This window comes from Aptenodytes patagonicus, chromosome 8 (assembly GCF_965638725.1).
Source record: "Aptenodytes patagonicus chromosome 8, bAptPat1.pri.cur, whole genome shotgun sequence".
Classification (NCBI taxonomy): Eukaryota; Metazoa; Chordata; class Aves; order Sphenisciformes; family Spheniscidae; genus Aptenodytes; species Aptenodytes patagonicus.
The window spans coordinates 6,075,325-6,102,786 of NC_134956.1; the positions used below are offsets into that span (position 1 = coordinate 6,075,325).

General features: G+C 48.5%; 2 protein-coding genes across 4 annotated transcripts in view; one reads left to right on the forward strand and one right to left on the reverse strand.

The window, feature by feature from the left end:
- HEMK1 (HemK methyltransferase 1, mitochondrial release factors N(5)-glutamine) overlaps positions 1 to 16,807 on the reverse strand; it is a 33,698-nt gene extending 16,891 nt beyond the window's left edge. Inside the window, exons 1-6 of one of the 3 annotated variants that reach the window (XM_076346114.1) lie at positions 16,775 to 16,807; positions 15,643 to 15,845; positions 14,645 to 14,747; positions 13,871 to 14,316; positions 13,291 to 13,382; positions 10,636 to 10,729 (exon numbers count right to left, since the gene is read on the reverse strand). In XM_076346114.1, the coding sequence (XP_076202229.1) occupies positions 10,636 to 10,729; positions 13,291 to 13,382; positions 13,871 to 14,161 (477 nt within the window). In that variant the 5' untranslated portion in view covers positions 14,162 to 14,316; positions 14,645 to 14,747; positions 15,643 to 15,845; positions 16,775 to 16,807. Of the gene's footprint in view, positions 1 to 10,635; positions 10,730 to 13,290; positions 13,383 to 13,870; positions 14,317 to 14,644; positions 14,748 to 15,642; positions 15,846 to 16,510; positions 16,655 to 16,774 lie in introns of those variants that run through there. The other 2 variants (XM_076346115.1, XM_076346116.1) reach the window with 2 other exon arrangements.
- Positions 16,808 to 16,995: 188 nt separating this feature from the next.
- Positions 16,996 to 26,572, forward strand: C8H3orf18 (chromosome 8 C3orf18 homolog). The gene is given in 6 exon segments (XM_076346117.1): positions 16,996 to 17,063; positions 20,829 to 20,981; positions 20,983 to 21,222; positions 22,627 to 22,652; positions 24,318 to 24,447; positions 26,410 to 26,572. Coding segments are annotated over 5 exon segments (519 nt in total). The 5' UTR covers positions 16,996 to 17,063; positions 20,829 to 20,939; the 3' UTR covers positions 26,491 to 26,572.
- Positions 26,573 to 27,462: the final 890 nt, after the last annotated feature.

Sequence of the window (27,462 nt, forward strand, 5' to 3'; positions counted from 1 at the left end):
CTTTGGCAGCCTAGGTAATTAACCTTTGGAATATGTCAGGTAAATTCTCCACAATCTGGCACTCTAAACTGAAATGGCAGGCCGTTCAAAAGGGCTTACCTTCACTCACACCATTTACAGGATTCAATACATCAGAGAGAGAAATGTCCTTCACTACAGAAAAATGCTATTTTGGATAAAACAAAGACTTGACAATCAGTGTGTCTTTATAGTCTCTAAAAACAGGAAAATGAGTTAGCTTGCTCAGGTGCCTTGTCCCTGCAACATGCTGAGCACTTCAGTACCTTTAAAACATTTATCCTCACAACTCCTAGTTTCCAGATGAGCAACTGTAAAACAGTGACTATCCCAAACTCATGAAGGAGGACTACGGCAGAGCAGAGCATTGAACCCAATGCTCAGAAGCCTCATCTGCACCTTTCCAATGACACCACTTGATATCATGGAAAAGGGTCCCCCAAACTCCAGTCAGGAACAGGCAGGTCTACAGTTGTGTGAGGGCAACTGACCTCCTGCAGAAAAGCAGAAGTCACAAAGATCAGAACCAGATTCCCACATCATCTAAACAAACAGTGCTTGGCTGCTCTTGAATTGTCTTTTTGTTTTTACTGTTGTAGATAAAAAACTGTAAGTATAAAAAAAAACCACCCAGAGTGCTGTATTAAGGAGAAAGTAAAATTGTAAATTAAAAAAGTACCTTAGAAATGTGACCTGATTCCATATTTACCCACAGCATGCTAACCACTGGATAGGATGAATGCTCAACTGTGGAGTTATTAAAATTCACATTATTGTTTACAGTATGCGTCATTATTGTCAGTAACAACACAGCCTACACTAAAAATCCTGCTAACCAGTGCTACAGGTACTGGTGGAACTACTTTTATCCTGGAGCCTGGTGTACACATATGTGAGTATAAGTGTGATATTTGTGTTAGAGTGGGGAAATGGAACATTTTGAAGATCTTTTCTCCCCTAGTCCATGCAAGAAGCTCCTTCCCCCAGCAAAAGCCAGTTTTGGAAGGAGTGGAGGGACTGAATGGCAAACAGACAAAACCAGAGAGAAACTAAAATCCTCTCTGCTTTTGCTAGCAATGGCATCAAGGTGGAAGGGAAGGAGGGTCCTGGACATGGCTTGGGCAGCCCCCACAACTCAGAGCTGTTGACATCTGCGTGCAGGGGCAGATTGCACATTTTATTCAATAGATGGGTGTACAGAGATGTTCCAGCAGCTGAGAGGAAGAGCTAGAAGTCACACGGAAAGGTGATCTCAGTAGCCACTGCTGTCCCTTGGAGCAAATCTTACGTTTGGCTAACACTGCCCCACAGCTGTCCTCTCCCCCGCAGCTTGCAGGACTGCCATGCACCTTTCCAGGGCACATCAGTGATGCCAGTGTGCTCCAGGGCCTTTTTGTCATCATTACAGGCAGACAGCATGACAGTCAGGGCAATAGGCTAGGCTTAGGAACGGGGCCAGCTCACAGCTCTGCAGAGTTACTAGTGTGACTAAATCCCAATCTTTCCATGTGTTGCAAAGTCCCCTTGCACAGCAATGATCAATGAACTTCTCTTCTCCCCCATTTTCCAGGATTTTGTACAAATAAATATTCAAGAGGATGTCAAGAGCACCAGCCACCTCTGAAACCCGTGCATTCATGAGGGTGGTAAGCTAGGTGCAAAGCAAAGTATCTGGAAGGGTTTTTACATTGCCTGGGCTGGAGGTGATGCAGGCACCAGGTGATGGGTTTTCAGGGACCTACATTCTGCTGCTTAGCACAAAATGGAGTGGGGAGAAGGTATCTAGACCCTCTATGTCTTTGCCAGAAGTGAATTTAAAAATCTACAGGGAAAAATGCAGGACATCCTTGGGAGGGAGAAGGATATCTGGTCCTGACTAGCAAAGGAAGAGCTTGCAAGGACTACAAGAGACCTATTACCTGCGGTTCCATATACAGGGGACACAAATGTTTGCTTCCCATGCTACTTAATTTCCAGCACTCAGAGGTTCTCAAGCTTTTGTCTCTTAGCCAAGCCACTCACAGCCTGCTCTCACCTTGCAATTCCAGGAAGTCTTGCTTCACTGCCAGATTCACTCTAAGTTCACACTGTCATTTATTTGTTCCCCCCCCCATCTTCTCTGTTGAGCGAAACAAACGCAAAACTTTGCGAACACCTCCAGCTTCCCATGAGCCTCTGCCTTACCCTTCCGCCCACAACTCCTGTTCCCCAATGTCCCCCCAGCACACACTCATGTTCTGACAGGTTCTTGGTATTACCTCCCCCTCCCTGTGGCCAGGTCTCTAGTTCACTGTATTTCTTGGAACTGCAGCTGCACAAAGAAAGCGTGAGGACAGTGTCTGCCAGCACCCAAACCACAAGCTCCACAGCTGCACAGTTCCAACCAGCAGACAGCGCAAGGTCAGGCAGCTTTCAGCACTAAGGCAGTCAGGAGGAAACAGCAGAGATTCTCGCTGCTCAGCGGTGGCTACAGAGCTGTGTGGAAGTCCAGAGTTAAGGCAATCATGTGCTACAGTCCAGCAACAGTGAATGACCCACCTAATGTTTCTGCAATTAAAAGTACAAAAAAACAAGAGGAGGGGAGGAATAGGAAAGGCAAGGGTGGAGGTCACAAATTCACCCTGCATTCCCTAGAAGCACCCTTTTTTCATGCCCTGCGTGCCCTGGGGAAAGCAGGGAAGACAAGGTTCCAAGGGTACGAGCCAAGGTGGCAAGAGGCTCTATCTTCCCAGGTTAGCAAACAGGACAAGGAAAGCAAGAGACACATGAAAACCTGGGTAACCTTCTCTCTGGTCTCGCACACTTCCTGGGAATGTTTTACTTATTTGTGTGCTTTCCAGAAACTTCTGTTCTCAGAATCCAGGACTTTCCATAGAGCTTGATCTGATATTAACCAAATCACCCCTCCCCTCCTGTTTGTCCACTTGGCTGCCAATCAGCACATGACAAAACACCAGGAAGCCAAGCTGGAAACCTAACTCCATGGCAGTGGCCCTTGAAGATCACTGTCACATACCCTCCTTCCAAAACCAAGCCACCAAGCCAGCCCAGTACTCAGTGGGCAGGCAGGCTACGGCATTTTTGTCCTGGGCTTTTCTGCCTGGCACCGCAGTAGGAAAGAGAAAATGTTGCACAAAGCCCATGAAACTCCCCCTATACACGTATAGAAAGCAAAACACCAGAATAACTCCAGAAGGAGCCACTGATCCTGAAAGAAAAGGTGGCTTTAGGCAGAAGCAATGACAGACGAACAGGTAAAGGCACGCCTAATACTGACGAAGGGGTTTGGCTTCTCTGTCACACAACAGAAGCAGCTCCTGATGTGTCAGGGCACATGCCAAGCGCTGTTTCATCTGTTGGAGGAAAGGCTGTGACAGCACCCAGAAATGACTTTACTGAAAGGCAGCAACCTTTGCAACCCATATGTGCTAGTGCCTAAGAGAAATTACCACAGTTGTCACACCTAAATTTAGCCATGCCCAAGAGGGGCAAGAAGAGTGGATCAAAGTCACTGTAAAATGGCCGTACCTCGGATCTGCAGCACAAACCTCTATCTAGGCACATCTCTCCAGAATCAAGGCATTTTCCTTCTCTGCAGATACTGGTGTTGACCACTGCCAGATACAGCATCTAGACAGATGTGGTGGTCCAGCTCGCTAATCCCTAGCTCTGAAATTCCAGTTACTCGGATGTCTAAGAGAAGCAGGGGGGGCGGAAATAGATTTTTTTTTCCTTGTTCATGTGGGAATCCCCTCGAGTCCCATCCCTCCTGTTACAGCCATTCTATAGTTTGTTTTTCTCCAATTCTAGTCCTAAATCTTGCTCTAACTGCTGATGAGCTAAGCTACTCAGCTGAAACTCACAGAAATAGAGACCCTCTTTCAATCGGAAAAGGGAGATTAAAAAGCTGAAGACTTCATAGAGTTCTTTTAGGGCCAAAAAAATAAAGGCATAAACAACACGGAGCTCTGTGAGAACATATTAGGAAAGTCTATATAAGTTAACCTGGAGAACAGGTTTGTGCATGACTTAAAAGAACAGCTGCTGTTTTCTCTGCCTTCAGCACAGGTTTTAGCTTTAAATTTACATTTTTGAGTCTGTCCTGGAAATCAATAACTTCGAAGTAATCCTCTGCACTAGCACAGCCTTTTTTTCTTGCATAGGAAGCCAGAAGAAACTACTGCCATAGTTCATCTTGGCCAGTTAGCCAGGAACAATCCTGTTTCTTCCTCCATTTCCTTTTGAACAAGAAGAAATCTGTCCTGGGAAAACATCCTGTCCTGATTTTAAAGTAGCCAGCAACAGACTCCTGCTAAGCTGTTTCAGTAATTAATTACACTCTGTTAAAGATGTGCGCCTTTTCTTCTGGCCTGCATTTATAGTGCTTGTTATACACTTGTCTATGAAACCAAAGAGACTTCTGTTATCAAATTTCTGCTCCCTGTGCCAGGTAATTAACCCCTAAGCTTGTCTTTGATGAGCTAAACAGTCTTTCACAACAAGGCAGATTTTTCCAGCTGTTAATCCACCTACTGGTTCTTCTCCAAACCTAGTTTTCCGTCTCTTTCTCAACCGGTCAGTAACATAACTGGACATAATATTTTTGCAACTATTCCACTACTGCAGTACACAGATTATTTAATCCTGCTACTTGTACTCGGCAATCCCCTGTTAACACACACAAGGATCACATTAGCTGGCTGGGCAGCCCACTGAAAATGGGTGCTCATGGTCAGCCAATATCCGTAAGAGCCCCAAATCTTTCTCCAAGCTCTTCTGGCAGGGGAAGCCCCTCAGCCACAAGGCACAGGCTGCATTATTTATTTCTGCATATATGATCCTATTAAACACTTGTGCCTAGCTCAAAGGGCAATTCCAATTGCTCTGCAGCAACAACAGGTTCCCTTCATAATCCCCATTCCCCAGCCTCTGTGCCACAGCCCACTTTCAGAAAATATTGTTTTCCTCCAGCATACTGATAAAATATTACCTATCATATGGGCAAAATCTGATCTGTGTGAGGCCACAACAGCAATGCTCCAACTTTAGCACATTTGTTTACAACTACATTTTGACAGATAGCAGTTAATTTTTGATCTATTCAATAATGCCCTATTGCATGTATGTTCAATATACCTTATAGGAGTCTATATATATATATATTTCAAGAAAGGACCTTAAGCTACGTAGAAGATAGGGCACCATCATCCTTTTCATTTCCCAAATTTGGAAGCCAGTGATGCAGAAAGGAGAAGCAGCCTTCCTTTGAAGAGACAACTGGTCAGAGGCAAAACCATAAAAAAAAAGCCTATCTCCTGACTCCTGATCCATGGCTGTACTCCACTAGAGAGTGTGACCTTTTGAACTTTCCAAAAAGTAACCGTCTGTGGCAATGAAATTAGGGAAATGAAAGGCCATTCTGCATCAAAAGCTTCCTTTCAGCACTGATTAAAATAGAAAATGTGTACACTGCTTTGACATAAAGCACTGGAGAAAGGCCCCACCTTGCAATCTGTATATTTGCATATACATGTCAGGAAGCAAAAATCCTCCATTCTCTGTGTGCTTAACCTTCTTGAAAGGTTAATGATTACATTTAGCTAGAAGTAAGGTTAAACTTCATCAAAGGTTTCTCTGAGCAAATCTTTGCCTAAAGTGCTTTCAAAGAACACCCCAGCACAATGACTGCCATTCGGCTGACAGATGCAAGTAAACAGCAATGGTTTCGGTGTATTGACCATGTTATCATGGGAAAGAACCAATCTGTCTTGGGAAACAAGTTAAAAGGTTAAAAATCATAGGTGGAAAAAGAATTGATTAGACAGCGACAGGACTAAAAATTACAAATGCTATAAAGAGCATGAGTATTTTATGTGTTACGCAGTAAGAAGTAAGGGCTTTCCTGTTAACTGAGCAGGCAGCACTGGAAGCAAAGAAAATACTTTTCCCACTTACAATACAAAATTAGAAAGATTCACTGTCAGATGATGTCATGGAGGCTAGACACAGACAGACTCAAAAGAAGATTAAACAAATTAATGGAGGACAGATCCATTAATGATTATGAAGCAGGATGGCCCCAAATCCAGCTTTGGCCAAGAACAGCCCTTAACTGCTGACTATTAAAAGAAGAGGGGATCCTTCCATATCTATCTTTTCCCTTGTAATTTTGCCCCCACCATCTGCTACGAGCCCCAATCACACAGCATATTGAACTAGACAGACCAGTATAGTCTGACCCACTAAGTCTTTTTTCTTGCTCTCACAGGACATTGCAACCATGATCTTTTTTGCATGACTACTAAAAAATATTCAGCATGGCACAGACTTGTAATTTCTTTCCCTAAGATGTCTTCCAGGCTAAACACACATCCTCACCCTACACTGTCACCCCCCTACAGGACAATGGACTGTTCTCATGACACAGCCACAACAAAGCAAAGACAGAAAAAAATTATGTAGGGTCTGAGCTCATGCTGAGATCACAATAGGTCAAGGAGGCGTCACCAGGGGACTCCTGGGTAGTCTGAGGGTCAGAGGGGATGGTGAGACTGTGACAATCCTCCCAAGCGGAACTGGAGTTTTCTAAAAAACAAAAACTCAATGTCCGAGAATCTGACTCTACCCACACAGTAGCTGCAAGGGATAAAAGGAGACCATTTTTGTTTGCGCTGAAGAACTAAGCCTTCATTTGCTTTAAAACACAGCATCTGAGAGAGGAGGCGATCAGAAACCCCAGAAATCCTACAGTAATTAATAGGAAATAGAGCTATCGGGAACCCCGCGAGCCTAAGCCTGGAGTGCCCTCTAGGGGTAAAAGACTGGTAAGCCGCATACCCCAAACTACTTCCTCCGGTGAAGTCCTGGACCAAACTAAACCTTTCCTTAATGAAGTTATGGTGAGGCTTCATTTAGCCTATACTTGCCTGGACAAAAAAAGGAATTATCCACGGTTGGCTGAGTTCTCCTTCTCCTTGTCCTATTTTTCCTCTGATCCACAATGCTGCTGCGAAGGTAACACGGCCCGAGTTTTAAAAGTCTCGCTTTGGGAAAAGGACTTTCTTCTTCATTAATACAGTGACTGAGCAATGCTGAGACAGGGATTCCTTGACATTACAATAATAATCGCATAACAAAGATAATTCATGAGGCTGAGCACACCCCTAAACTTTGGCCCAAACACCTCCCCATTGCAGAAACCTGGCTGTGGTGGTCACGCAAGGAAAGCGGGCAGGACGCTGGGTTCTGCAAGCCCTTGCAAACCCAGTCAGTGCTTGTAGCAGCGAGCCCAAAGCTTTGCTCACAGAGGGCCGGGTAACTGGAGGAAGGTGAGACTGAGGACTGCTTAACAAAACTCTCCTCCAATGCAGTGTGTCTGTGCTCACAAAAGTATCTATCAGTCCTGCACGCCAAGAAGCTATGACTGAATGCAATCAGCTTTGTTATCCCACACTCAGAGCTTAAACAGGACCTGCTAGTTTCCTAATTTTGGCTGCCTGTCCCCTCCCCACCCGGATTCCCACGGAACAGAAGAACGAAGCCACATGTGCTGAAAAAAATATTCCCAGAGGGAGCAAACGGGAGAGGGCTCAGCTACCAGAGAGAACAAAACATACTACAAAGGGGCAAATTTCACACAGGGCAAAGTTGGCAAAGTTAAGCAGGCAACTGAGCTTCTCCCTTTGCATGTGTCTCTGTCCCCAGGACTGAAACAATGCTGGTGGTTTATGTCATACTGTGTTTGCCTTCGTGTTATTACCAACGCATCTGGGAACAAGAGTCATAACCCTTCTGTTGTAACGATAGAATAAAACGTGCATCATAAAGATGGCTCCTCTCCTTTTCAGACTTTGAATCAACAAGCAGGAGTATTTGCAGACCCTACATTAATATAACTAGGAAGCAAATTTTGCAGCTACTTGTGTATCTGCACTAACAAGTAAATTTAGGGAGTCACATTTACTCAGCCAAGGACAAGATGTGCCATGTGCCTTGTGTGTGCAGTCACTGATAAGCAACTTGAACCTGGGATATCAATGTTGATAATGACCTGCTTCCTAAAGAACAAGGGTTATTTACAGATATTATTTGGTGAAAACATTCAGCACTATTGGTTTTAAGAATGCTGCAGACAAATCCTAAACAGAAAGAGAGCAACAGATGCAACTAACTTCAGTATTTTTGAAAGGAGATATTTCCACTGCAGTTCTAAAGTCCAGTGAAGTCTGGAGAAATTACTCTGATGAAACAAAACGTAGACATACCCCAACCCAAACACACCCCACAAAGCTCTGAGTCAGAGATGACAAACCTTTCCTTCCTAGCAGAAGGAAAGGATCTAGACACCAACTCTCTTTGTGCAACAGGTTACACACAGTACACAGTTCCTGGAAGCAGCACATGCCTAAAGCAATGTCCTGCCAGGTGCTGCTAAACAGCTGGGTCTTGTCCCCATGCTCTTGCTGTCCAAGTAATCCCCCCAGCACATCACAAGAAAACTCTCAGTTGCCAACAGAGCTCCATTCCTGAGCTATCATCATAAACTTCTGGCCTTCCATAATAAATGTGCTAAAAATGTGCCTTCATAGTAAGTACAGTGACACATCAAATAAAGTTTTCCCAGAGAGACAAGGTTTGGGTTAAGCTGTTTATGCTACATTTTTGCACCAGGGTATGTTAAGTGGTTTTAATCTCAGCATGTTACACAGCACTGCACTTCACTTGGGGCCAGTGGAGATGCTTTTACCAAAATCACGCATGTGGGCGCAATTAACAACATTCTCAGGCATTAGCCACCCTGGCTTCCACACCACACAATAGGCCTTTGAAGCCTGGCACCACATGGAGAGTCATCCCTGGTTTTAATGCTCACGTCACATCCACGAATTAATGGGGAGTTAAGAGTTGGAAATACTCTCTTGAATCAACCAGAGCAGAAATACTGTTGACAATAACAAAGCTAACCATTGCTGGGCTCCAACTGGCAGAACTATTCCTTAGAGCCCTAACTCCAAACTTAATCGCCCCAGAGTGATCAAACCCAGGCACCAGAGAGAGCTCACACCTTCTCTGGACACAAGCCCCAAATCTCTATGATTTAGGGCCCAGCAGGCTCTCAATGAGATGCTGCTGATGCCCCACACCAAATCAAGACTCTGGTTCTGAATATTCTTCTACAGGCTGAGATGAGAGGATGTCTAAGTGGTAGTTGTGCTGATTCCCACTAACTTGCCTGGAACCCTCTCATGGATTTCAGTAGCACCCTCTTCTTCAAACGGCACAACAGAAGCACAGGCTGTCTTTGCCTTTTAACTTTTGTGTAATAAAAGGTATCAGATGAAGGATTCTGAAGACTGCATCCTCTCTTTAGTGAGCTGCTGCTTTCTTCATACATTCCCAATACTATCCCTTCCCCAGAAAAAGCAAAGGTGGTCTTCCCATCTCCAAAGCCCACTCAGACCTTGGCATCTCTTCTGACATTGTCAGTAGGGGACATTCTGTCTGAATGAGCCTTTTCATTCTTTTTACAGCACGGGCCCCTACTCATAGAGACCTGAGCAGAGGGCCGCCTCCACATTACAACAGTCACCAAGCAGCAGGCAAACAATTGAAGAAATGACTATTAGACTGAAACAGGTTTAAGCTTCTGGGACTCCTAAATGGACAAGCTATGGAGACCACTTCATCTCCAAAAGTTAACACAGGCTTCAAAAGAAAACAAATTCTCAGAGAAAAAAAAAAAAAAAAAACAACAAAAAAGAACCGACCCAAAACAAAAAAAACCCTCACAAACCCTAAAACCTCCTGAGGACTAGCAAACAGAGAGACTTCCTTGCTAGGATGGTCCATGAGCTGAAAGCTAGGCTACTGTCAGGGAAAGGTCACCATGTAGTTCTTAGGCTTCTCCCTAGCAGCAGGAACACTGGGGAAAATGGAGTTTTAACTTGATCACGTATGGCTGTCCTTTATATTCTTACAACTGACATTAATATTTAATTCCAGCCCAGGTCAGAACTTACCCTTCAGTTTTCAGTGTTTTTTTGTTACCGTTCAGGAAACAACCCTTCAGGTTCCAGTGTTTGTCCAGAAACCACTGTGGAGCCTTCAGACAGGTGGTAGGTGCCATTTCCTACCAGCCTGCACTGTTTTAGTCTGCACACGGACAAACAAGCTCTCTGGAGTCCATTACTAGCTTTCTACTACTGCAGGGTTTTGCCAACAACCTTTGGACAACTTTGAGATTCTTGTCCTTGTATCAAAGTACTAACCCACTGGGATACAGCAGTATAGGTTTTGAACTTCTAGGAGTCATTACTATAGCAGAAATAAGGAAAGAAAGCCAAGTCCTTCCATCAATGGAGATGGATCTCTGTGTAATTAAGTGATATGCTAGCTTGCAACATCTCTTGCTCTGAGCCAGGAGGCAAAGTTCACCAGCATCAGTTCCAGATCACAAGCTTATAATCCCGTCTGTTCTAAAAGAAGTGGAGTGATCTGACCTCCTCATCACTACAACCTCACGATATACAGGGCGCCTTCATAGCAATGCTATGATTGTATTGTATGATGTAATCCACAGATTCAAGCCTGTCCCCGCCACGTTCCCCACATTCATACCTCTGTTTCAGGCCGAGGGATAAATACTGGGGGTCTCATCTTCAGAGTCAGGTCCTGAAAGTCCCACTCACCAAGCACATACTGCACTGGCATTCTGTGGCAGGCAAAAGCAAGCGTTAACACTTTAGGACTATACTCCATAACATGGAAAAGCTCTCAATACCATGCTTACCTCATTACTAACCACATAACCCTTCTGAGGGTGAGCACCTAGACACCCCTAAGGCTCTTAACTGCATGGGCAATGTGCATCTGCACTCTAAGGGAGCTGTGGGAGCTCCATTCCCACAAAAGAGTTTGTTATCAAGCACTGGACCCAGGGAACTACAGGACAGTCAGCCTCACCTCGATACCAGGGACAGGGATGGAACAAATAGTCCTAGAGATCGTTTCCAAACATACTAAGTACAGGAGGGTGACTGGGAGTAGTCAGCATGGATTTACAAAGGGGAAACTGTTCCTGACCAACCTAATAGCCACCCATGACACAATGACTAACTCGGTGCAGGAGGAGAGGGTAATCAATACTGTTTATCTAGACTTTCCCAAGGCTTTTGATACTGTCTCCCACAACATCCTCATATACAAGCTGATGAAGTACGGACTAGATAAATGAGCTGGACTGAAAATTGACTGAACTGGCAGGCTCGGAGGGCTGTGTTCAGCGGAACAAAGTCCAGCTGAAGGCCGATCACTAGCAGAGCACCCCTGGGGTTAATAGTGGGGCCAATATAGCATAACATCTTCATTAATGATCTGGATGAAGGGACAGAGAGTACCCTTGGCATGTCTGCAGATGATAGAAAATTGGGAGGAGTGGTTAATAGGGTGTGCTACTTTTCAGAGGGACTTCAGGAGGCTGGAGAAATGGGCTGACAGGAACCTCATGAAATTCAGCAAAGGGTAATGCGAAGTCCAATAAACTGGGGAGGAATAATCCCATGTACCAGTACAGGCTGGGGGCCAACCAGCTGGACAGCGGCCTTGCAGAAAAGGCCCTGGGGATCGAGTGGACAAGTTGACCATGAGCCAGCAATGTGCCCTTGCAGGAAAAGAAGGCCAATGGCTTCCTGGGCTGCATTAGGCAGAGCACTGCCAGAAGGTCAAGGGAGGGGATCCTTCCCCTCTATTCAGCACTGGTAGGAAACATCTGGAGCGCTGGGCTCCCAGTAGAGGAGAGCCATGGACATACTGGAGTAAGTCCAACAAATGGCCATTAAGATGATTAAAGAATTGGAGCATCTGACATACAAGGAGAGATTGAGAGCTGGGACAGTTTAGCCTTGAGAAGGGAAGGCTTGGGCTGGGGGGGCAGGGGAGTGAAATCTCATCAATGACCATATGTATCTGGTGAGATGGAGTAAAGAAGACAGAGCCTGACTCTGTTCAGTGGTATCCAGAAAAAAGGCAGGCAAAGGGCACAGACTGAAATACAGAAAATTTCATTTGAACTTAAGAATCACACCCCTTTTTTTTTTCCCTCTCTTCTTTTTTTAAACACTGTGAGGGTGGTCAAACACTGGAACAGGCTGTCCGGAGAGGTTGCATAGTATCTTTCTTCGGATATATTAAAAACTGAATTGGGCATGACTGAGCAACTTGCTCTAGTTGATCCTGCTTTGAGCGGGGGAGTGGACTAGACTTCCAGCGGTCTCTGTCAACCTCCATGATTCTATGAATTTTGGGGCTATGTTTTCAGCTGCTGTGAGGCACCATACCTCACTTCTTCATGTAGAACAGCAGAGATTTGTTGCAAACTTAACAGCACTTAAGACAAAGGAATTTGCAAGTCAGCAAATTCCCAGCTCTGGGAATTTTGCATTTCTGCTCCTAACACAAGACTCAAGAGCAGCAGGACAATTTCAGGGAAGACACTCAGATCCTACAAACAGTAACCACTGCTAACACACTGACTCCCTGAGAAACCCTCACATCCTATTCTGCATAAGACACGGCAGGATTAATCAGCACAGCAAAATGAGGATCCACATCATAACCACACTCACATAAACAAGCAGGAGGATGCTGCCTCCAAACATGTTCCCAGGCATCTCCCACCCTTCTAAATGATCCAAGTTCCTGAGTATTTCCTCTCCCCACACAGTATTCCCCAGGCCCAGCCTCATTCCAAGTAGCTCCTTCACACCAAACCCATTTAATTTTTCTGCTAAGACAACCCCTCACACAGAGCAAGCAAATGGAGGCCAAAAGGAAGCCAAAGCTACAACAGCTATGGATACCTCTCAACACCAGGGAAATCCCCTGCAGGCAAAGCCTAGAAAGGAAAGCACAGCAACACCACAGACCAGTATAGGACTGGCAGCTGAAGAGAGTGCTGAATCAGACAGAAGGGGACAAGGCTAAATTTTGTAAGCACAGAAGGGCTTAATGAAAATGTACCCAACTCAGGGTCAGCACTGCCAGTTTCCTGCTCCTCTGCAACATCCCTTAAACCCTCTTTGCTCCCAGACAGGTGATTTGCTCCCTGACAACAACAGCAAATGCCCATCACTTGAGTCACAATGAGACACAGCACCGTTACTTGACATGTCAGCTGCTAATGGTCTTCTGCCTTCTCTCTGCTACCATTCTTCTGGCTGCATTAAGACTGAAGGAAAACCCTCCAAAGGAACGACTGTAAGAGGATGCTCCTACCTTTCTAGTCGCTTGTTGCTCAGCTGCTGGATTTGCTCCTGCTGCGCTGCTGTAAGCGGAGTGTGGAGGCTTTTGGAGTTCAAACTCTGAAACTGAAGACAAGGTCACTTTAAAACTTGCCCACTGGTGCCACTTGGGTGTCCTCTGCACCCTGCCAAAGGCATCCTCTGGGGAGACCCAGCATGCTGACAAACACATATGCCTGGGACTGTTGGAAACCACAAATGATTAGGAGAACCTATCTGCATGTTTAAAACCAACCCTGTACAACTGTTCTTCTGCTACTTTTCGGGGCTCAGAAGAATAGGTAAAATTAAGAATCATTCCACCAAGCAAATCAGGGTACAGTGTGGGTGTATATGTCATGGGTTACATTTCAGTCTCTGCAAAAGAAGGCATTTAAGAGACCCCAAGTGTTCTACTGGCATTAATAAACTATGCCTGACCCTCTCTGCCATCTAAGGTAGGGAAAAGTTGTTCTACTTCCTATAAGTGAGATAAAGAGAAAGGTAAGGGATTCAACCAAAATGACAAAGTGAGAGGCACGCATACAGACCTTATTCTTTTCCTATTACTTAACTGTTTTTGCTCCCAGGACAAATGCCAGGATATATTCACTGGATTCTCTTGCTTCAGGGATCCCATTTGTCTCAAACACCTTCTGCCAGTATTTGACCACATCAGTGGCAGTCACAAGCCGAGGTCTTGTACTGCAGCTCTGCCTCAGAGATGACTGCTTTGGACTGAGGATAGGACGTTCACTTTGACTCAATCCCCCTAGCACACACTGAGGTGAGAGACCCAACAACCTCCTGAGCAGTGGGTGCGTGAGGCATCTCATTGTTCTGAAATCAGTTCCTGGCTTCCACATGTGTTCCTCGTTGCCACCAGCTGACCTAGTCAGTGCTAGATCTCCAGGACATTTGGTGCTACCACAAGCCGCTGTGGCTAAGCACCAGCTGACCACAATCAGTGCGTTCTCCTCAGGGCAGCATGAAAATGGCACTGGTTTGCAGCTCTTCTGGTCTAGAAAAGGAGGCAAGAGTACTCACGCTAGCAAATCACAGGTTCCCCTCTGACAGAATGCAGACTGCTTGCCCTAATCCCAGCCCACAGGTACAAAACAATTACTCACACCCTAAGAGTAACAAATGATTACCCCAAGAAAAGATTCAGGTGACAGCTAACCAGCTCTGCCACTGCAACCCATTTCTTTGCAGAGCTGCCCATCTCCGCAGGCCAGAGCTACTAGGAGGCCAGTCTGTGCCCATGGCAAGGCAGAAGTGAGTGTGCCTACACACAGACACAGCACTCCTGCCTATCCTTGGTCCCAGAAAGCCACAGACACACCAACCTTCAGCTCCAGCCCCTTGGCTCTCCACCCCATGGGTGGGTCACCCCGGTTCCCTGCAGGAAGACCTTCACTCTCTTCTAGATTCTTTCTTTTATTCTTCTCTCTGTTCATAAACCACAAGTCCTAGGTTAGTGGGTGCGCTCACAGAAGACCTTGACTCCATGGGTCAAGGGTCCTCCACACTGTCACCATCCCCACAGAGCACACAAGGGGCAACAGAGCCAGGGCTGAGCTGCTAAGAGCAGGGGAAGGAGAAAAGCTCACAAGGTACAACCAGAGGGAAGAGAAACACTTGAAAGACGCAAAGGCCAGAAAAGGCAAACCCTGCCAGAGGGAAGTCAGTCTCTTAAAGGACAGAACAGGCACAGCCAGACAGAGAGGGAAGAAAACAAACAAGATGACTGCAGGAGACAAAGGACATGAAACTTTACAAAACAGCTGCTGCATCTCACACTTGGAACTGTGTTTTAACGGAGACAAACAGAACAACCCCACTTTCCTGCTGTGATCCATCAGAAATGAGGGCCCCCCTCCCTTCTGACTCACAGTCCCTGGAGCCACTGTGGGCTTCCCTGAGCACCCATTCCCATTCCTCTAATGATGGCTGCTTTTCATCACTGTCTTGGAGAGGCCACAACCTCCCCTCCTCCAACTCCTCCGGAAAACCACCACACAAACAACTAAATACCTCTCCCCAGCAGCCAGCAGCACCCAGGGTGGGTGGCTCTCTGCTCTGTAGGAGTGCGGCTGCTGCAGGGAGATCTGGGGAGGCTGGGTCAGCTCCCACCTGGGCAGATGCTGGCACTGAACCCCTGCAGCAACCCTGGACCCTGCTGCATGCGCAGGCAGCAGTGTGGGGCCTGCCCTGCTCTTGCTGCACAGTGAAACTGTGGGAAGACTCAGGCCTCCACTGCCCTCCTTTGCAAAATCAAACCAAACAGAGCCCAGGGAAGCAGCAGAAGGAATACCCTGCAGCAAAGATCTCGAGATTGGCTTACCTGCTACCTCCTGGCCAAAGGGCAGGTGCTCTAAAAGCGCAAGGATCCCTTTCTTACCATCTTCCTTACCCCCATCAGAGAGATAAGCAGCTCCTATGAAAACTTGCCTTCGTTATGCATAAGCAGTCTGACAGCTACAGTCTTTACACGAGCACCTCCCTACTCCAAGGCCCTGTTTTGGGGATACTGCCACAAGAGGAACACTAAAGGAATAAAACATTAACCATCAGTATTGTTAGGGACGCAGATAAGACTTTAATTGGCCATGGCTGGAACAATGCTGCCACTATTGTCATTATTAATAAAGGAGACCAGCTACTGATGCAAGGCCCCTGCCAAGAACAGTCCCTGTATGCTACTTCTTGGTGCAAATACCTGTTTGCACACAGGCATATATTTTTTTCCTGCAGTTCTGTGGTTTGGTCTGTTCAACCCCCAGTTCCCCACTCACTGTGGTCCAACACGTACACTGGTGACCACTGAAAGGCACGGCCTGTCCCACTCTTGGCCCCTGCCCTACACTCCCTGTCTCACTCACAAGGCTCGGGCAGGAGCTGGGGCTTGTGCTGTACAAGTCGATACCTTTCTGCTGCTGGGTTAGTGGTCAGCTGAACCGGCCCCTCGCACAGCCCCGCTGGCCGTACCGGGGGAGGGGGTACAAGTCCCCATTTGCCAGCCAGGGAGCCACCCACCCACCTTCAGTGACCGGGCGGCTTTCCGGCGGTAAACGAGCCCCACAGAACACTGCCGGTACGGGAGCCCGCCTTTCCTTCCAGCTGTCCCGACCCTCCCTGTGCACGCAATACCCTCACCAACGCCAGGCACCCCTCCTGGCCTGCACCGCAGCGCTGGCGCGGGGTCCCTTTACCTGGGGGGCGGCGGCGGGCCCGGGGGCCCCACAGAGGCAGGCGGGCCCCTCAGAGGCGAGCACGCCCGATCAGCGACGCCTCACCTCATGGCTACCGCCACTGGCGGGGCTGGAGGCGCAGCCGGCTCCCGCGGGGGCCGGGGCCGTGGACAGCCGCTTCCCGCACCGCAGCCTGCGGTGAGGGACTTGGGGAAGGGGTGTGGGGGACTTGGGGAAGGGGTATGGGGGGCACGGCCACACAGCCGAGACGCTCCCGCCGCTCACCGAGCGCCGCCGCACCGCCTGCCCGCCGCCGCCTCGCGCGTGAGTGACAGGCGCACTCACCAACCGCGAGCCGAGCCCTGCGGGCGCTGGCCAATCGCCTGGGGCGTAGAGCGGCGGGGCGGGGCCGCCGGCCGTGCGGTGGTGCGCGCGGAGCCGAGCAGCCCGGCCCGGCCCGGCCCGGCCCGCCCCTCGCGGGCAGCGCGGCCCCGCGGCCGAGGGCGCGGCCCCCCGGCGGCCCCACCGCCAGCGGCGCTCCGGGGGGACCGGACGCCTCAGCGGGGAGCGCTCAGTAAGTGCCGGCCCCGGCGGGCCGGGGGCGCCGGCGGGCAGCAGCCGCCCCAGCGGGGGGGGCGCGGCGCTGAAACGCGGCTGCCTCCGGGGAGGGGCGCGGCGGCGGCGGGCTGGGCCGCGGGGGCGTCCGGCCGCGCCGCCCCGTCCCGTCCCGCCGGGCCGCGGGCGCAGGCGGGGGCTGCCGCGGCCTCTCGGCGGCGGGGAAGGGCGGGCGGCGGCTCCCGCGCGGTGCCGACCCCGTCTCTGTCCCGGTCGCCCCGGCGAGGCCCGCCCAGCCCCGGCCGGGCGAGGCGGAGCGCTGCGGGTGGCCGGAGCCGCGGGCGCGGAGCGCAGGCAGCACTGCGGCGGGGAGCCGGCTGCGAGCCCCGGGGCTGATCCGTCGCCGCCTGGGTAGCGTTTCGGAGCGGGAAGGGCCGTATAACCCGTTATCCGTCTGGAAACTTCTCCCCGGGACGGGGAAGGAGTGACTTCCCGCAGGGATGGAGTGCCCCGCCAGCTGTGGGGTGGCACTGCCCGGAAAGGGTTAGGGGTCAGGGTGATTGCTTGTATGTCCGTTTTCTATCAGTGCGGAGTCAGAGGAGCGGTGACATTGCTGGGGAGCGTCCCCGCGCCTGTGCCAGGGTGGGATGGGGCCGTGGCACCTCTCTGACAGCAGGAGGGTGACAAGCTGAGGTGCTCCGGGACACACGGGTTGGGGCTTCCCCCCCTACCCTGGGGGCTGCCCTGGAGCCTGGTCAGCCCTGTAGCAGGGGGAGAGGAAGCCACAAGTTCACGCACTGGGAAGCCACATCCCGTAGCCAACAGCAACCCAATGCTGCTTGCATTGCTGAATTACTACAGACACTTCATCTTGGTGAAGTAGTGCAGAAAAAATACTAGTTATTATTTGCCGCCTTCATCTAGAGACCCCATGACCCATCTTCATCCCTGTGACACAAACCTCTATTCCTGTCGTACCCGAGAGGAAACTGCAGCACAGAGAGATTAAAACCAAGACTCAGAAAAGCCAGCAGCCTCAAGCTAGTGCCTGACACAATGTTCTGCATCTCAGAGGTGTTGGCCACTGCAGCGCCTAGCAGAGACCAGTTTGGAAATGCTGGCTTAGGAGAGAAACAAACATGTTCTCTTTATTCCCAGACCCAGCAGAGCCCAGCACAGAACGGTCCTGGCTGTGTGAGAAGCTCTGTTAGTGCAGGCAATGGAAGAATGCCAGCTCGCAGCAGCTGAGGATCTGGTTCCTCTTCTGTTCTGTTCTATTTGTGCACGGACTATGCTGAAACCTGCCAGCGATAGGTAGCAGCTGTCCCTGGCCCTAGAGCAGCCATCGGAGACTTGGAGTGTGCCCAGCCTGCAGATCAAACTTCCAGCACCAGGGTGACAACTGGGAAAGGAAGGTGGTGGGAAAGATCATCCACCCCCAGCTCTACTGTTGTAAGCTGTGGGCCCTGGGCCATCCTTGCACTCAGCCTCCCCGTCTGGCCCTCTGCAACCTGGACCAGAAGGGGCTTGGGAACAGAAATACCCTCATCTGGACCTAGAACTGGTTGTCTAAGCCATGTCAGAAACCTTTCATACAGGACCGCTTTTAGAGCTAGGTCTCGGGGCTTGGGAATCCTTCAGCATGGGCAGGACGCTGAGAGCACGAACAAGAGCCCCCATTCCCACTTGACCAGATTTTCAGCTGGCTAATGTTAACCTAGCCTAACTTTATTCAGAGGAGCAATGCACAGCAGCACAGTGTGTGGTCCATACAAAAGGGGTCTTGCCTAAAGGCTTGGTATCAGCTTCAACGTCCAAGTTCCAGTGGTTTCCCAAAACTGACACTGCACTGAGACGAAGGCCTAACCCATTTTGTTTCCAAAATTCAGGACCTGTTCGAGATCTGGAGCCACACTTTGCAAAGCCCTTGGGCCTGCTTCACTCCTTTCACTTAGGCTCTTTTTCCACTTTTTGTTTCCTTGGTAGTGGCTTTTTTTAAAATGTGAATTATTGTCATGGAGAGTTTCCGTGAATAGCACAAATCGATGATTATCTCTGAGCAGCTGCTCAGCCTGCCCAATACCTGCTCAACAGTTCCTTCCCTTTCCCTGCTGGGCTGTAGCTGCTGCTGCTGTTGCGGCACTCAGATTTCAAATTTGCCATCTTTGCGTCCGAGTGTCCACTACACCTGAGCTCCACTGTGGTCAGCAATGGCTGGGGAAATCCAGGTGCCACATGGTTTAAACTAGGCGTGCATGGTTTGGTGGTCAGTGAAGAACACGGTCCCTTTCAGCTGCAACGAACTTGTGTCTCAGCATAATGTTAGGTGGGACTGGACCAGAACTGCTATCTTCACATTTCTCTAGAAACTCATGGGAGTTTGACAGCTCCCACAGTCTCCCAGGCACTTCAAAATCCTCCAGCAACTCCTGCTTCACAAAGTTGTTCACAGGGAGCTGTGAGACAGATCCTGCATGTGTGGTGGGAGATTTACCTGCTCAGGGAGATGCAGGCCAAGTGCTGTGCAAGTTGAGGTGGTTGCTCGGGCTGCTGACTGACCACAGGGTGGCCTGGTGCCGTTTGCCTGGTGTGATTTCTCTGTTTCAGTTGTTGGTGACAGATGTTAATTACACTGCTTAATGCAGTTATGGACAGCAGTAAGGCATCACAGTAATGGGAACTGCGCAATAACCTCGCCTAGAATAGAACAGAGTGGAGCAGAACAATGGCTCATTTCTCTTTGCAGGCACATCTTTTTCTGCTCAGAGCTCATTAACCCCTATGTCCCAGCTGCATTCCAGTCCAGACATGTAATGTCTGCTAAACTGCCGACAAATTATCAGAGGACTGCTACAGTAGTTCTTGGGGTTGGCACTGCTCTGGTCCAGAGGTAGCTGCATTTTCACGGAAGCAATTGCTGAACTAATGTTATATACAGTGGTTTTATAAACAAAGTTGTGCAAATACTTGCCATAGGATCATGCCATGGTGTTTTGCAACTCCTGATCATTTGCACAATAGAAACATGAAGCAATTAAAACCTTTCATGTTTTCAGCATGAATAGATCTATCAAATTTCACAACTCCAAAATTGGATTAATTTTAAAATTAATATTGATAATTAGTAGTGCATGACTAAGCTTGAGTGGGTGCTTTCATGGGGGACTTGAGAAATACTCACTGTCTTTAGTAGCAGATGGGGGACCGGTGCAACTCACTGCTTTAAGGAAGCTGCCTTTCCAGAGCGCATGGGGCAGTAGATAGTGCAGTGACTTACCAGTCACCAGTGACTATCACAACAGGGAAGTCCTACTTTGGATTCAGTAAAAAGCATCCTGAGATATGGATGCCTCACAGCTGAGTACCATTTTATTGGATGTGTTCCCACTGATAAACTTAAGGGGATCCATGTAACTTTCCAAAAATTAAAAGCAAGAGACAGAAGCAGAAAAATGCTGTATCTCCCAGGGTGGACAGAGGCCACCTGGCTCAGCCTGGAGCAGACGAAAGACAGGGGTTCTGAGGTTGTCCCCACATAGATCTGCCGAGTGCCTGCAAGGAGGCAGAGCTGAAACAGCAAGGGGAGGGCGTATCACTGACTTCAAGTGAATCGGGCATGACTTTGTACTGACTCTCAGTACACCTGAAAAATCTGTTTCTTATTTTGAGTGGGCATCTGTGAGCTGCTCTCAAAAATTGTACTTGGTGAATTGGGAAGCTTTGGAGAAGGTTGTGCCTGTCTGTAAGAGCTCTGCACTGTTCATTTGTTCTCATTCTTTTCTAGGCAGAAACCAGTGTGGTTCTGATGAAGAAAAACCCATCAGCGATGATGCTACGGGATAGGTCTCACATGAGGGTCCTTGATACAAAGGGCAGCTCTCCGCTTCTGTAGCTGATGGGTGAGGACAACAGCTTGGTAAAAGGAGCTACCAAGAGCTGGCAGGATGAGTTACAGCTCACCCTCTGTGCATGACTTGTATCACAGCACCACCACCACAGCCAAGCCAGACCCAGGAACAACTCTGGATGTGACTGTACCAGAAACAGCTACCATAAGCCCTGAGACTACCAGTTTCAACAGCACCAAAATCCCAGATGTGGCCAGCACTGGACCCAGCATGAGCACAATGCTGCTGTCCTTTGGGATCATTACTGTGATTGGGTTGGCTGTAGCTATGGTGAGAGAGCCCTGCTAAATATTTCTCTGTCTGTTGAGGGTGGAGGGTGGCAAAGAGGCTCTAAGACTGATTTGGGTTAAATAATTTATTTGTGTTCTACTAAAGGCTCACCCAGAACTGCTGTGAACTGATAGTTCCTGAGATCCCTTTCTTTTTAAAGCCTTTATCCAGTGCTCCAATATTTCTGCAGTCTCCCTGAGGTCTAGTCCGAACGGGATGCTCAGCAGGCCTAGAGGAAGCCATATGTAGTATCAGTATTTATTTTTAATAGCAATAGGAAGTTCAGTTAAAAGAACACAAAGCAGATTCTGTTCTGACTTGTTAACTGGAACAGCTGCATTGATTTAAACCTTGTCAACATGGGGCCCTGCAAGAAAGTTCATCCAAATTAACTTTTAAAGCAGACTGTTGAAACCGCATTAATCTCCCCTATGGACATACCTTTTTGAATTAAAGTGGCCTGAATCCATTATAGCTAGACTCATTCTGGACTGCATTTCCAAGGTTCTACTTGCTGGGTATCAGGAAAGTCCTTGAGGATTTGCTGTGTAACTAACCTTGCCATTAATGCTGTAGGCAGAAGCTTTCAGAAACTATAGTTCTGGGCCTGACACAGGCAATGCAAGTGCTGCAGTTCTTCTTTTGATATATAACCGGATCGTTTACCTGCCAACAGAAAACAGAAGGTAGCGGCAAGCTCCCATTCCTCGTATGAGGAAGAGCTTCACTAATACAACCATCAGAGGAGCCTACAGAAAGGGACTACTGCAAAATTTCACTGCAGGCCCAAGGAGGAGTTTTTCCAAAAGCCCCTAAGAGAACCTGGAAACATTATCCTGGAAACGGTCATAAGTTCCCAAGAGCAACATCCAGCGTTCGTAGTTCTCAGAACAAGGCTCTGGAGGCCAAAAGCCTCACTTTCTTCCCAGCGCAGCCACTCTTACTGGCTGACACGAGGCAAGTCACTGAGCATGCCCTCTTTGCTGCTTCCCTTTATACTGGGGAGGGGGTAAGAGCACTTCTACGCTGTAGGAAATCTACAGATGAAAACCACAGAGGGAAGGTTCTTCATCCACTCTTAAATTGCAACATATGTCCCGCAGCCACCAGAAATGTGCTGAGCTACACCTAATAATAATACACCTAATACTCTTACTACTACTAACACACCTAATAACAGGCCACTCGAGCACTTAGTGTCACACATGATGTGCTACCGAGCTTACACTGACGCATACGAAATTTCATTTTCGGTTGTCACTTCTCCCTTCCCCCTGCTTTGGCACGCAGTGACACCAGACTTGCTACACCTCCTTTCTGTGTGCCCTGTGCCCAAAATTTCTCTTCCCAGCTGTTCCCTATCCTACTGGGACTGTGGTAACGATGGTTTTCTTTCTCCTTCAGGTTCTGTATATCAGGAAGAGGAAGAGGTAAGTAACGTCTACTGTTGGCTGAAGGGAACTCAGTGCTTCAAAATCCAGAGAGAGCTAGGAAGGAGGCAGGGAGATGGGGAGAGTGTAAGGGATGGCTGTCTGAGAACAAGCCTATGGGGAATCAGCTGTGTGTGAATGAGGCAGGAGTAGGGACACTGCACTCTGGGTATTGGCCCACCTTCTAACACCAGAGCTTCAAAGACTCCTCTGCAGCTTTGGAAAGGAAAACATGGTTGAGCAGGGGGAGGTTAGGGGATCCTGCAAACTCTTCATGCTTCATCTATGAGATGCACTAAAACAGAGGAAAGGGTTATGAGTGTATAAAGAAGCTGGGAACTCTGTCATGGGAGGTGTGGATCTCACATTTCAGCCATTCCCAGATCCCTATGTTTTCCAACAGCCTGGGCCAATGACACTGGCCTTGCAAGGCTGAAGGCCTCTTTAGCTGCAGTCGCAGCAACTGGCAGGAGCATAGTGCAGAGATGCAGCTTTCTAGTCCAAGACTTAGTGTCTTAATTTCCTTGTTAAGCTCCTGGCTGAAAATAGAGAGGAGAGCAGCATGCAGAGAGACACACGTCTTGATTCTTCCATCTCTGACAGCAGAGACACTGGTGAAGATCCATTAGATGTGGTACCTCCTCCCTGCCTGACTCCTTGTGGCAGGCCTGGCCTGGCCACAGACTTTCAAGAAGTGCTGCTGCCCACTGTAAAATTTCCAAGCCAGACCCTGAAGCCCAGATCTGGCTACTGCCACAGGAGCAGCTAATGCTTGGCCTGTGTGAACATAGCGCTGCTGGAGATAATGGTTGTATTGGCAAACCCATATAGAAGCAGGGAGGGAATGTGTCATCCTAACACTTGCCAAAATAGATATTTGTAGTGACACTGCCAGTAACTGCTTATGTGTTTCCCTCTCCCACCCCCCAAAACTCAGCTACTAAGGCAGGGCTCAGTGTTTTCACAGGAGCATGCCCACCCATCCATCTTCCATCTCTGAGCTGCCCAGTATTTAGGGAGACCCCTTGGGGTAATACTTCATAGCTCTGTCATTTGGAGCAATGATGTGAGTAGGAACAGTGTGTCCACAGGCGTCAGCCTCCTATGAGAACCTATCTCTTTCCTATTTTCTATTTATTTTTTATTATTTTCTATTTATTTTTTATGTACTTCAACCCCAGAATTAAAGTACTACTCTTAGGCCACTGGAGCTAAAAGTGGACTTCTGCTGGCAGACATAGTGTGACATGGCAGGACTGGCTGTTGTGGGCAGAGGGACAGGGGGAGAAGTCGCAAAATGCCTAGCCAGTATGTTCCACTGTCTCTTTTGTTGCACCACATAGAGCTTGATCTTTTAAAGTCTGCAGGAACTTAAATCCCTGTCTGATTCCTCTGTGCGTAATGCCTGCCAACATAGATTAGTGATGGCAATTAATCCCTGTAACTGCACTCTGGGTATCTTCCACTCCTGCCAGCTGTGTGCAGTAGGTTCTTATCCTCATCCCTGCAGGACAGGACATGACCCTTATCCAGCAAGAGCAACAAGAGCAGAATCCCTGTGCAGCAGGAGAAACAGCCTGCAGAAAGCCTCAGCAGTGGGGTGGGGAAGGCAGCCTGAGCATCTGTCCTTCCCAACCAACCCTTTCCCTTCCCTCCCATGGGCAGGTTGGAGAAGCTACGGCACCAGCTCATGCCCATGTACAACTTTGATCCCACCGAGGAACAGGATGAACTGGAGCAGGAGCTGCTGGAACATGGGCGAGATGCAGCATCTTCCCAGGCATCGCAGAGCAAGGTAGGCAGCAGGGGCCAGCGAGTCTGTTACTACAGCCACTGGTACCTGCACTGCTTTTCTTACAGGATGAAAGAGTTTTTGTAGGGTTGTAGGGTAAGGAAACCATGTAAGACCTCAGGAGGGCTTCCCCCATCTCTGCCAGCCCTGGAGATAGGGGGCATGAGCATTTTGGAGAGCTTAGGATGGACTGAAGAGTCAGGCAACTAGGATGAAGAGCCGGGGGAGGCAAAGTGCTGGCTCTACTCAACTAGGAGAGAGAAAATGGCAACTTCAGTAATTAAGGGTGAGTTTACTACAGTTTACCACCCAGGGCACCACAAGGGAGCAGTAGGATGAATGCCATTTTCTGGGAGACGGGGCTTCAATGCCCACAAAGCACTGAGGATCCTTTGCCTTGGCCCTGAAAAACAAATAATTTCCACCCAGTTTTAAGGTATCCCTGCTTTGCCTAAGGATGCAAGTGTGGAACAAGGCCTTGCTGAGGGCCTTGCCTGTAATCGTAACAGTTAACTGTGCTGCAAGCCCTGAAGAATGCAGGCAGAAAGCCTGCACATTGTTGTGGCATGGCACATCTGGTCTTGTCAGCACCTCCAGGCCACCCTTGCTGGGCACAGAGCAGGCACGGCTCAGAAAGAGAAAAGGGAGGAGAGTTCACTATTTGAATTTGGGGAGAGAAAAAGAAGGCGGCTTTGCTTTGACCACTTCTGAGTGTTCAAAGGCATGCAGCATGCTGAGAAATGATAAGGTCCTCAGAGACCACTGACTTACTACATTTGTGAGTTAGGAAAGAGCTTGATAGCTTGGCCAGTTGTTTTTGGTTAATGGTCTAGATGGGCCTTTGACAAGAGGCTATCTCCTTCCCCAGTGTACCAAGAGGTAGGAGAAATAGGGAAGAAGGACTTCTCACCATCATTTGCAGCCAGCTTCACAGTGTTTTGTTTCCTTTGTCACCGCCACCATACAAAAAGCCTTTCTGAAAGACACAGCCGGCAGGGATGGTTGGAACAGGTACGTCTCTTAGCCAGCGATGCAGCCTCCCCATAGAATAGACATCTCTCCTTTCCTGAATTCCTCTCCAGCTGCTCTGTGTTGCCTGTGTCTTCCATTGCTTTTCCAGTTCCAGGAGCAGGAGTTCTCCCAAACAATTCTCAGTTTCCACACACTTTACATCTTCAGATAACCTGTAGCAAGCTTGGTGTGGGCAGAAAGGGAAAGAGGAGATAATAAATACAACTGTACTTATAAATTACTTTGAGACATGCTTCCCAACCTGCTAAGGAGCACAAAGGAGATGTGTGTGTTGGAATATGAAAGATAGTCAACATATTCCATACACTGGTTTGGGAAAGCAAGAAATACTGTTATATAAAAGCAAAGGATCTTGTCCTCTGAGTAGCGCATACTGGGAAAACATCAAATCCCTCTCTTAGTGCACATAGAGGACTTCCCTTCAGGTAGTAAAGGGGGGGAAATGACAAGGCCAAGAGTTAAACTTAGCACTTTTACTGCAGATCCTTCCTATATAGGGACTGGCCAGCAGGATACCTCAGATCCCTCCAGAGCTTGCTAATGCACAGATACCTCTCCTTGGAAACTACGCAAGTTTAAAGGCTTAACATAAGAGAGGGAGAGTGTAAAACAACAGGCAAAGGCAAAGTTCAGTCTATGGCATGTTTCCAGGCCTTCTTGGTGTTTCAAGTCTTTTCATGCTGCCTTGTATATATAAATAGTGAGACCCAGTAGTCCAATGATGTGGGGATTTTAAACTGGCATGGATGTGCTGACTTGCTCTCTGGCCTGTTCTATTTTTCTGTCACAGCCTTGTTAATGCCATGTTAGTCAGCCAGCCTCCCTTTAGTAAGGGGCGGAATCTAGTTACAATACTGTGCAGTCTGTGCCCAAGCACATGCACCTGAGCAAAGACAGACTTGCTGGGTCTCATCTTTCACTGCTTCAATGCAGATTCTGCTGACAAGTCAAGGAGCCCTCCAGAGACCCAGCCGTCTTGTGTTCACAGACGTTGCCAATGCCATCAATGCATGAACAATACCTGCCCCTGCTCTGGGATCGTGCTGAGACTGGGGAGGATGAAGCCAACAAACCAGTGACTTCCCGCAAGCATGGCTGATCCACTGAGCCCAGCTGGTCGCCCCGTTGGTTTGTGTTACAAATGGGCACAAGCACTGGGAACTGTTGTCACTTTGGGAAGCAAACCCTTTGTGATGGCAGTGGTGATTTTTTGGTGCGTCTGTTACCACTAAAAGGTCCTGAGCTCCAGATTCTGGGCTGCTGCTGACTGATACCATCTACCAAGCTGCGTGCTTAGGAACAGTGCCTGCTTTGTTGTAGACTAACTTGTCAGAGCACATGTGCCCACTCTCTGGGTCAGGGAAGGAGGAGAGGTGCGTGTTTCAGAGAGCTTCCCCATTGGCTTTGTGCCACCAGATCCCAAAGAAAGCAATGAATGAGCCTCTCTGTACAGTGACCGTGGCTTTGGCAGATCCTGGAGGGGTGACTGGTGGCAAAGCCCCTTTAAAGCAAGGAGAGATGACCCCCCTAGCTGAGTGGTAATCTGGGGCACACCAGGGAAAACACACACCATGGGCTTATCCCCCCTGTGGCATGTGGGCTGCTGATAAACGTGCACCCGGGGTGATGTTGAAGCATGGGGAATTCACTAGCTTTAAAAAGCAAAATGGTGAACATTTGGCTGATTACATCTTAACTGAGGAAGTGGCTGAATATCCCAAATTAGGGCTGCCATATAGACAGAGGGGAATTCACACAGTAGAGGCAGGGGGTGTCAGTGTCTAGCTATGTGACTCCCTGCCACTGAGCTAGGAATAATGGTGCTTGGGCCACAGAGAGGAGTCAAGTAGAACTGGGGTTCCGATACCATGTATCCCCCCTCCTGCTTTGGCTCAGGGAAGTTTCTACAGTGCAGAGCATTATCCAGAAAAAAGATTAAGCCTTGAAATATTTTCTTTTAAATAAGGAAAAACATGTATTGGCTCA